Source organism: Ovis canadensis, chromosome X (assembly GCF_042477335.2).
Source record: "Ovis canadensis isolate MfBH-ARS-UI-01 breed Bighorn chromosome X, ARS-UI_OviCan_v2, whole genome shotgun sequence".
Lineage (NCBI taxonomy): Eukaryota > Metazoa > Chordata > Mammalia > Artiodactyla > Bovidae > Ovis > Ovis canadensis.
In genome coordinates this window covers 128,469,467-128,480,638 of record NC_091727.1, presented here as the reverse complement: position 1 = coordinate 128,480,638, position 11,172 = coordinate 128,469,467, and the positions used below count along the sequence as shown (strand labels likewise).

The following is an 11,172-nucleotide window of genomic DNA, read 5'->3' as shown; positions in this document are numbered from 1 at the left end:
CAGAATACTGGAGTGGGTAGCCTTTCCCTTCTCCAGGGGATCTTCCCAAGCCAGGGATCGAACGCAGGTCTCTCAGTCTGGAAAAGGTTATACACTGCATGATACCAATTATACCACATTCTGGAAAAGGTAAAACTGGAGCGCCAATAAAAAATAGCAGAGGCTTTTTTTCCTTTTGCTTCAAAATACTTTTATTGGTTTGGATGCAGTTTGTCAACACTCAACTACTCTTCTTCCTTGATGTGAAAATCCACTCCATCGGGGTCTCCGGTGACCCCTAACTCATATACTGTAATGTTATTCTGTGCATCACCAAGAACCTCAATATTGGGACATTGGCGTCTATCACCGGTTGCCGCGATGAGTTTCAGATATCCCATCCTGGACACAAGGTTCACAAGTTTCGTCTTGACCTGGGTTAAGGCACCGCACATACAGTCTTTGTAGGGGGAAGCCTTTATCTTCTTTCTTCCTGGAGGGCCAGATGAACAGCCCTGACGGCCAGGAGGAGTGCACACGTTACTTTCGTCATCGCCTCCGGGAAACTTCAGGATCACCAAAAACATGAGGAAGATTAACAGCCAGTGCGAATTGCTCCCAAACCAGCCTGGGGCATGCTCTGGTTGATTCTGCCGAATTCGGAAGTGCCTTCCGGTGGGCACCATCCATGGGGATTCTTCGGCTTCATCTCTCAGGACATAAAACATATAGGCAAAGACAAATGAGATAAACGTAGACCAGAAAAATAACCACATTACCGACCGCATCGTCAGCTGAGACGAAGTGGCTCCTGGTGCGCTGGTCTGCGCTGGCACCTGGAGACTGAGGACCAGGCAGGGCTGGGCCCTTGGTGACGTCACAGAGGGCCCCGCCCCCACCAGAACCCATGTGGCCATGGGATGACTTCAGAGCAGAGGGTAAGGAGGCCTGCAGGGGTCAACCAGGAGTGGGGCTTAAAGGGACATGGGGACATTGCCAGTGGGCAGCTGAGAAAGAGGCGAGGAGTGACAGAGTGCCATCTCCATGCCAGTGTATTCTTTCTGAACCTGGTGTTCTCCTGGGAGGGTGGGTCCATCTTCTATTTTTATTTTTCCATTTGTGGAATCCAGACACTGTGGTGAGCAGAGCAGACCCAGGGGCATGTGCCCCTGTGGAGCAGAGAGCACAAGTGGGAAAGAAAGATATTAAGCCAGAGGCCACAAACTAGGAGCCACTGGTGTTCTGTGAGGCCTGCCACTGTTCCTAAAAATGATTGTGCCCAGGGCTATGTCCTGTCTGACTCTTTGCCACCCCATGGACTGTAGCCTGCCAGGTTCCTCTGGAGACGGAAAGTCTGGGGCATCACCAGTGATGCAGTAGGAGTGGGAAATGAGGTAGGTACTCTCTAAGGTCCCTTCCAGATCAGAGGTTCTATGATCCTGCATGGCAATTTCCCAGAGGGCAGGGATGCACCTCCCAGGCAACAAGCAGCGGAACTGGCACATCTCTGGGGAACTGCTGAGTTGGCAAAACTACACTAGCTCTGATGCCCCTGTGGATGAGCAAGTGCTGGCTGCACTCCTCCTCCCCGTCTGTGTATGTTTAACCGCTACATGTGTTTGAAGGTGACCTTGCTCTGCAGGTGTGGCTTGAGAGCTGTGTTCCTTTCTTCTCTAGGAAGACGACCCTTCTTTGTGCTGTGCGAGTTGATGATCCGGATGCATGTGTATGGCTGCAGCACTCGGCACTTTGCCTTTCTGTCTGGGCCGATGGTTTTCACACTCAAGTGTGTATCAGGGTCACCTAGAGGGCTTGCAAAGTCCCATTTTGCTGGATCTCAGTCCTCAGTCAGGCCTGGGTGAGACTTGAAGACTGGCACTTCTGCACGTCTCTGGGCAACACTGAGAACCACCCTGCAGACAATGGCTTCACTCACAAAGACGTGGCTTCCCTCTGACTGCTGTGCACTGAACCTGAGGGCCCAGTGGGAGAGGAGTGGCAGCAAGAGCACCGAACTGGAGCCTGAAGACCAAGGTTCTACACTGCACCTGCGCTTTAGCGAGCTGTGTGACCTTAGGCAAGCCTCAGCACCTCTCTGCGCCTATAGCTGCCTCGCAGGCACAAGGGCGCGATGAAGTTGGTGACTGCTACTCTGGGTGTTTCTGAAATTCAGATTTGGTCTGTCACTCTTGTCCCCAGCCTAGTCTTCCCAATTGGGAAGCCAGATACCCCCACAGCATGCCACCCCCAAGCATCCAAGTGCCCACTTCTGTCCATAATCACCCCCAGCTGGAGAGGTCCACTTGCTTGGGGGTCTCCTTCTACAGCCAGCCCTGTGTATGGAGCCCAAAGTGTGAAACTGGTGTCTCCCTCTTAGAGATCCACATCTACCACTTGGGGGTATGTGTGTCTTGCATGTGCTACTTGAAACGCCTTTTAGCACAGAGATAAGGATACAGAATCCTAGAGCTAGTCTCCTGATGGTAAAATTCTGATGCTAAAGACTTACTGTGTTACCTTGGGTAAGTTAGTTAACATCTCTGAGCCTCATGTACCTGACTTTAAAATGGAGAAACAGTACCTACTTCACGGGATTGCTGTGAGGACTAAATGAGATCATGTATGCAAGGCCTTTACCATAGTGCCTGGCACATAGTAAGTACTTAACATGGTAGATGTTGTTTCTCAAAAAGAGGATAATGGCCTCCTCTATACCATTAGAGATGCAGGAAAGCTGAAAACACTATGGTTGCAGGTGTTCTACTTTCTTAATACCTCCCATGGTACATAATAACAACAATAGGAATACATATATACTGACACTAGGGCTTCCCAGGCGGTGCTAGTGCTAATGAACCCGCCTGCCAATGCAGGACATGTAAGAGGCTGGAATTCGACCCCTCAGGGTTCAATCCCTGGGTTGAGAAGATCCTCTGGAGAAGGGAATGGCAACCCACTCCAGTATTCTTGCCTGGAAAATCTCATGGACAGAGGAGCCTGGCGGGCTACCATCCATAGGGCTGCAAAGAGTCAAACACGACTGAAGTAACTTAGCATGCATGCATAGTAATACCTTATAGAAATGTATATTTCACATTTTTGAGGACACTATCCACTAAATCCTCTCATTCCATCTTTATCACACTATAAGGACAAGGCCACCACATTTGTGTGGATCTCAGGATGAGCTGCGATGTTCTGAAAACACTGCTGTCTACAAGCCTCCCATCAGTAGGCTGCTTTTCCCTATGTGGATTTCTGCTCCTGCACGGGTGAGAGAGCATCCTGGGCCATGGCTGCCAGCTGGGGAGGCTCCAGGGACCCCATCTGGTACTCAGCCCATTTCTCTCGGGTACCCATCAGGCCTAGAGGCTGCTTCCCATGTAGCATTATTGCTTGCATTCTGTTTACTGCATGCATTGCTGCTGCTGCTGCTGCTGCTAAGTCGCTTCAGTCGTGTCTGAGTCTGTGTGACCCCAGAGACGGCAGCCCACCAGGCTCCCCTGTCCCTGGGATTCTCCAGGCAAGAACACTGGAGTGGGTTGCCATTTCCTTCTCCATTGTATGAAAGTGAAAAGTGAAAGGGAAGCCACTCAGTCGTGTCCGACTCTTTGCGTCCTCATGAATCACAGCACGCCAGGCCTCCCTGTCCATTACCAACTCCCGGAGTTCACTCAAACTTATGTCCATTAAGTCGGTGATGCCATCCAGCCATTATCACCCTCTGTCGTCCCCTTCTCCTTCTGCCCTCAATCCCTCCCAGCATCAGAGTCTTTTCCAATGAGTCAACTCTTCGCATGAGGTGGCCAAAGTATTGGAGTCTCAGCTTTAGCATCAGTCCTTCCAAAGAACACCCAGGACTGATCTCCTTTAGAATAGACTGGTTGGATCTCCTTGCAGTCCAAGGGACTCTCAAGAGTCTTCTCCAACACCACAGTTCAAAAACATCAATTCTTCGGCACTCAGCTTTTTTTATAGTCCAACTCTCACATCCATACATGACCGCTGGAAAAACCATATCCTTGATTAGATGGACCTTTGTTGGCAAAGTCATGTCTCTGCTTTTGAATATGCTATCTAGGTTGGTCATAACTTTCCTTCCAAGGAGTAAGCATCTTTTAATTTCATGGCTGCAGTCACCATCTGCAGTGATTTTGGAGCTCCCCAAAACAAAGTCTGACACTGTTTCCACTGTTTCCCCATGGTGGTAACTCATTAGAATTCTACATTGGACCAAAAAATATTGATCCTATTCTATTTTTGACTAGAGATAAATTTAGACCATGTCTTAATTCCATTTAATAAATAAATTTCAAAAAAAAAAAAAAGAACATTCTATCCATCCTTGATCAGGCCCTATTTGTAGCCCCATAGCACTGAGTGATTAAGGTCTTTCTAGTATCCTACCTTGCCCAATTTTTTTCTCTTGAGTTTATGTATTTCTGAAAATGTTTTTCTTTTAATGTATTTCTGAAAAAAAAAATTTTAAATTACTTTCCATTTTGTATCTCCAGTGTGGTGCTGTCTCTTTGCTCAGCACCTGAAGAACAGTGTTGATTTATGTAGGTTGTTCATATTTTGCCTTTTTGATGACAGTGACTTCCTTTAGAGGTTTTGATATACTAATTGATAGGGAAAATTGCAACTTGTTTTAAAAGTGTAAAATGAACACCAAACATAACCAAATAAACATTGGTGTTTAAAACAAAACCAGAATGGGGGGACAGTCCTAAGATGGTGGAGGAATAGGAAGAGGAGACCACTTTCTCCCCCTACAAATTCATTGAAAGATCATTTGAACGCTGAGGAAATTCCACAAAACAACAAACAACTTTTGAACATTGGTGGAGAATACCAGCCACCCAGAAAGGCAGCCCATTATCTTCGAAAGGAGGTAGGACAAAATATAAAATCTAAAAAGAGAGACAAAAGAGTTAGGGATAGAGATCCATCCCGGGAAGGGAGTCCTGAAAGAGAAGAAGTTTCCAAATACCAGGAAACACTCTCATCGGCGGGTCTGTGGGGAGTTTTGGAATCTCAGAGGGCAACATAACCGGGAGGAGAAAAATAAAAAAATAAAACCCACAGATTATGCACCTTACCACAACTCCCAGCAGAGAAGTAGCCCAGATGCTCACATCCACCACCAGCAAGTGGGGGCTGAACAGGGAGGCATGGGATGCATTGCTTAGGGTGAGGACTGGGCCTGAATTACCTGGGAACAATCTGAGAGAGCTAACATGAGATAGCAACCCAAACTGTGGGATAGCCAGAGAGAGAGAGGGGAAAAAAAAAAAAAAAGAGCGAGCGAGCGAGCGAGCGAGAGAGAGAGAGAGAGAGCGAGAGAGAGAGAGAGAGAGAGAGAGAGAGAGAGAGAGAGAGAGAGAAACCTTCCCTACAAAAAGCTCTAACCTAAGGCACTGCCAGGTCCGCTCACAGGACAAAGGACTGAGTGAATATCAGAGGAGAGTTAGCTGGCTGCGGACCGGCCCTTCCCCTGCCAGAGGCAGAGAGGCAGGCGGGTGACAGCCAGAGCCAGAAAGGAGTAATCTCAGCCCAGAGACAGCATCCTCTTCCAAACTGTGAGCAGGCTCCCAGTTCCTAACCAAGTCTTCCTGGGATCCTGGATGGTTGACATCTGCCAGGAGGGTCACAGCCAGAGATCAGCTCCCCAGAGGAGACACATGGCACACCTGAGACGGTGCTCCCGCTGCACACCCAGGTAAGTGAGCAACTGGGATGGGGGAGGTGATAAGACCTCCTGGATAAGACCACCGCACATCTGGGGAGAGTGTACTCACCAAGTACCTGGTCGCCTGAGCTACATGGACCTGGGAAGGGCACAAAACGCAGGCCCAACTGAATCTGTGCTCCTTTATGGCGTACCCAAGAACCTGAACCTGAGCAGCTTAGACCTGGGAAGTGCCCGCAACCCTGGGCCCACTTTAGACAGTTCCACTTCAGAGCAACCTGGAGCCTGAGCAGTGTAGACCAGGAAAGCACACACGCATTGAGTGGGGGCAAACCCAGTGTGGCCCAGACACTGCAAGCACTCCCCACACATGCCTATGATATTTGTTTGCAGTGTTCCTCCCTCCCCACAGCACGACTGAACAAGTGAGCCTAAATAAGTGACCACCTTCGCCCCCTGTAACAGGGCAGAAATTAGGCACTGAAGAGACTTGCAAACAGAAGAAGCCAAAATAAACAGACGAACCGCTTTGGAAGTGACAGGTGCAATGGATTAAAACCCTGTAGTTAGCACTGACTACATTGGAAGGGGCCTGTAGACCTTGAGAATTATAAGCTTGAACAAGGAACTATCTGAAACTGAACTGACCCCACACTGCCCACAACAGCTCCAGAGAAGTTCCTTGATATATTTTACTATTATCATTAAAAATTTTTAAAAAATTTTAAGTCCGTTATTACTCCTTTAATTTCCATTTTTATAACCTACTCTTTCTTTGCAAAAAAGATGCTATTTTTAAAGCAAATTTCATATATATTAAAATAATATATATTTTAATATATGTTTGTGATTTTGTTTTGTTTTGTAATATTGTATTGTTGAGAGTCTAATGTCTAGTCTAGATTTTTAATCTTTGCCTTTTGGTATTTGTTATCATCTTTGTACCTTTAAGAATCCAGAAGATGGCAGAGGAATAAGACAGGGAGACCACTTTGTCCTCCACAAATTCATCAAAAGACCATTTGAACACTGAGCAAATTCCACAAAGCAACTTCTGAATGCTGGCAGAGGACATCGGACACCCAGAAAGGCAGCCCATTGTCTTTGAAAGGAGGTAGGACCAATTATAAAAGATAAAAAGAGAGACAAAAGAGGTAGGGATGGAGATCTGTCCCCGGAAGGGAGTCTTAAAAGAGGAGAAGTTTCCAAACACCAGGAACCACTCTCACCAGCAAGTCTGTGGGGAGTTTTGGAATACCACAGGGCAACATAACCTCGAGGAAAAGTAAATAAATAAATAAATAAAACCCACAGATTACATGCCTAATGACAACTCCCAGCACTGGCAGCCGTCACCAAGAAGTGGGGGCTGAACAGGGAGGCGCAGCCTGCAATGCTTAGGGTAAGGCCTGGGATCAAGTGCCCTGAGGGCAATCTGACTGAACTAAGGTGAGATAGCAACCCAAACTGTGGGATAGCCAGAGAGAGAGAAAACTATCCCACAGAAAGCCCTAACCTAAGGCACTGCCAGGCCCGCTCACAGAACAAAGGACTGAGCAAATACCAGAGGAGAGCTAGGCAGCTGCACACTGGCACATCCCCCGCTGGAGGCAGGGGGCAGGTGGGTGCCAGCCAGAGCCGGAAAGGGGCAAACAGCCCCAGAGATGGCATCCTCTACCAAACTGCAAGCAGGCTCCATTGCTAACCAAGACTTCTTAAGATTCTGGATGGTTGACATCCGCTAGGAGGATCGCAGCCAGATATCAGCTCCCCAGAAGAGACACACAGCACACCTGAGAAGGTGCACCTGTAGACACCCAGAAAACCCAGCGGCTGGGACAGAGGAGGTGATCAGACGTACCCCCCACCTGGGGGAGACTGCGCTCACCAAGCACCGGGTCGCCTGAACTGCTTGGACCTGGGAAGGGCACAATACGAAGGCCCAACCGAGTATGCACCTTTGCGGAGTACCCAAGAATCTGAACATGAGCGGCTTACACCTGGGAAGTGCATGCAACCCAGGGCCCACCTCAGACAGTTCCCCGGCAGAGCAACCTAGAGCCTGAGAAGTGTAGACTGGGAAAGCACACACACCACGAGTTGGGGGAAGCCCAGTGTGGCTGAGACACTGCGAGCACTCCCCACACATGCCAGTGATATTTGTTTACAGTGTTCCTCCCTCCCCACAGCACGACTGAACAAGTGAGCCTAAATAAGTGACCACCTTCGCCCCCTTGTGTCAGGGCAGAAATTAGACACTGAAGAGACCAGTAAACACAGGAAACTAAAATAAACAGAGGGAACTGCTTTGGAAGTGACAGCTGCAACAGATTAAAACCCTGTAGTTAGCACCGACTACATTGAAAGTGGCCTATAGATCTTGAGAAGTATAAGCCGGATCAAGGAACTATCTGAAACTGAACTGACCCCGCACTGTCTGCAACAGCTCCAGAGAAATTCTTAGATATATTTTTACTATTATCATTTTTTAAATTAAAAACATTTTTTAATTTTAAGTCCTCTATTACTCCTTTAATTTTCATTTTTATAACCTACTGTTAACTTACAAAAAAAGACCCTATTTTAAAGCAAACTTCATATATATATTTGATAATTTTTGTGACTTTTTTTTTTTTACTGTTGTATTTTTGAGCATCTAGCATCCACTCTAGATTTTTAATCTTTGATTTTTGGTATTTGTTATCAATTGCATACCCTTAAGAACCCAATCCTCAGTACCCATTTTTACTTGGGAGTGTGATTACTGGCTTGATTGCTCGCTACCCCTTTTGACTCTCTTTTTTCTCCACCAGGTCACGTCTATCTCCTCCCTCCCCCTTCTCTTCTCGACCTAACTCTGTGAAACTCTTTGGGTATTCCAGGCTGTGGAAAACACTTAGGGAACTGATTACTGCCTGGATCTGTCTCTCTACTTTTGATTCCCCTTCTTCTCCTCCTAGTCACCTCTGTCCCCTTCCTCCCTCTTCTCTTCTCTGTGTAACTCCATGAACATCTCTGTGAATATCTCTGAGAACATCTCTGAGGGGTAAAGATTGTGGGGTGCACATAGGGAATTGATTACTGGCTAGATTGCTCTCTCCCCTTTTGATTTCCCCTCTCCTCTTCTTGGTGACCGCTATCTCCCTCCTCCCTTCTTCTCTTCTCCATGTAACTCTACGAGCTTCTCTGGGTGTCCTTCACTGTGGAGAAACTTTTCATCATTAATCTGGATGTTTTACCATCAGGGCTGTATAGATGGAGAAGTCTTGACGCTACTGTAAGAATAAGACTGAAAACCAGAGGCAAGAGGCTTAAGTCCAAAACCTGAGAACACCAGAGAATGCCTGACTCCAGAGAACATTTATTGATAAGAGCTCATCAAAAAGCCTCCATACCTACACTAAAACCAAGCACCACCCAAGAGCCAACAAGTTCCAGAGCAAGACATACCATGCAAATTCTCCAGCAATGCAAGAAAATAGCCCTGAGCTTCAATATACAGGATGCCCAAAGTCACAACAAATCCACAGACATCTCAAAACTCACTACTGAACACTTCATTGTACTCCAGAGAGAAGAAATCCAGAGCCATCTACCAGAACACCAACACAAGCTTCCCTAACCAGGAAACCTTGACAAGCCACCTGTCCAACCCCACCCACAGTGAGGAACCTCCACAATAGAGGAACCACAAACTGCCAGAATACAGAAAGGCAACCCCAAACACAGCAATCTAAACAAGATGAAAAGGCAGAGAAATAGTCAGCAGGTAAAGGAACAGGATAAATGCCCACCAAACCAAACAACAGAGGAGGAGATAGGGAGTCTCCCTGAAAAAGAATTGACAATAATGATAGTAAATATGATCCAAAATCTTGAAAACAAAATGTAGTTACAGATAAATAGCCTGGAGACAAGGATTGAGAGGATACAAGAAATGTATAACAAGGACATAGAAGAAATAAAAAGAGTCAATCAATTATGAATAATGCAAAAAAGGAGATCAAAAACACTCTGGAGGAATCAAAAGAGGAATAATGGAAGTGAAAGATATGATAAGTGAGGTAGAAGATAGAATGGTTGAAATAAATGAAGCTGAGAGGAAAAAAAAAAGAATTAAAAGAAATGAGGACAACTTCAGAGACCTCTTGGACAATGTGAAACGCCCTAACATTTGAATCATAGGAGAACCAGAAGAAGAAACAAAAAGAAAGACTGTGAGAAAATACTTGAGGAGATAATAGATGAAAACTTCCCTAGAATGGGGAAGGAAATAGTCACCCAGGTCCAAAGACCCCAGAGAGCTCCAAACAGGATAAACCCAAGGCAAAACTCCCAAGACACATATTAATCAAATTAACAAAGATCAAACACAAGGAACAAATATTAAAAGCAGCAAGGGAAAAACAACAAATAACACACAAGGGGAATCCCATAAGGATAACAGCAGATCTTTCAATATAAAATCTTCAGGCCAGAAGGGATTGGCAGGATATACTTAAAGTGATGAAAGAGAAAAACCTACAACCCAGATTACTGTACCCAGCAAGGATCTCATTCAAATATGAAGGAGAAATCAAAAGCTTTACAGACAAAAGCTCAGAGAAGTCAGCACAATGAAACCTGCTTTTCAACAAACACTAAAGGATCTTCTCTAGACAGGAAACACAGAAAAGCTGTATATACTCGAACCCAAAACAACAAAGTAAATGGCAACAGGATCATACTTATCAATAATCACCTTAAACATAAATGGGTCGAATGCCCCAACCAAAAGCAAAGATTGGCTGAATGGATACAAAAACAAGACCCCTATATATTCTGTCTACAAGAGACCCACCTCAAAACAAGGGACACATACAGACTGAAAGTGAAGGGTTGGAAAAAGATATTTCATGCACATGGAGCCCAAAAGAAAGCAGGAGTAGCAATACTCATGTCAGATAAAATAGACTTTGAAATAAAGGCTGTGAAAAGAGACAAAGAAGGACACTACATAATGATCAAGGGATCAAACCAAGAAGAACATATAACAATTATAAATATATATGCACCCATTATAGGAGCACCACAATATGTAAGGCAAATGATAACAAGTATGAAAGGGGAAATTAACAGTAACACAATAATAGTGGGTGACTTTAAGACCCCACTCATACCTATGGATAGGTCAACCAAACAGAAAATTAACAAGGAAACACAAACTTTAAATGATACAATGGACCAGTTAGACCTAGTTGATATCTATAGGGCATTTCACCCCAAAACAATGAAGTTCACCTTTTTCTCAAGTGCACATGGAACCTTCTCCAGGATAGATCACATCCTGGGCCATAAATCTAGCCTTGGTAAATTCAAAAGAATTGAAATCATTCCAAGCATCTTTTCTGATCAGAATGCAGTAAGATTAGATATCAACTACAAGAAAAAAAAAACTATTAAAAATATAAACATATGGAGGCTAAACAATATACTTCTGAATAACCAACAAATCAGAGAAG

General features: G+C 45.5%; 1 protein-coding gene across 1 annotated transcript; it reads right to left on the bottom strand.

The window, feature by feature from the left end:
* Positions 1–224: 224 nt before the first annotated feature.
* On the bottom strand, positions 225–896 carry LOC138930858 (protein FAM209-like). The gene has a single exon (XM_070291249.1). It carries the CDS (start codon positions 894–896, stop codon positions 225–227), a length of 672 nt encoding a protein of 223 aa, XP_070147350.1.
* Between the last annotated feature and the right edge of the window lie 10,276 nt (positions 897–11,172).

Excerpts from the sequence above, each read along its gene's own strand:
- LOC138930858 (XM_070291249.1), bottom strand. The coding sequence starts at position 896 with ATGGCCACATGGGTTCTGGTGGGGGCGGGGCCCTCTGTGACGTCACCA.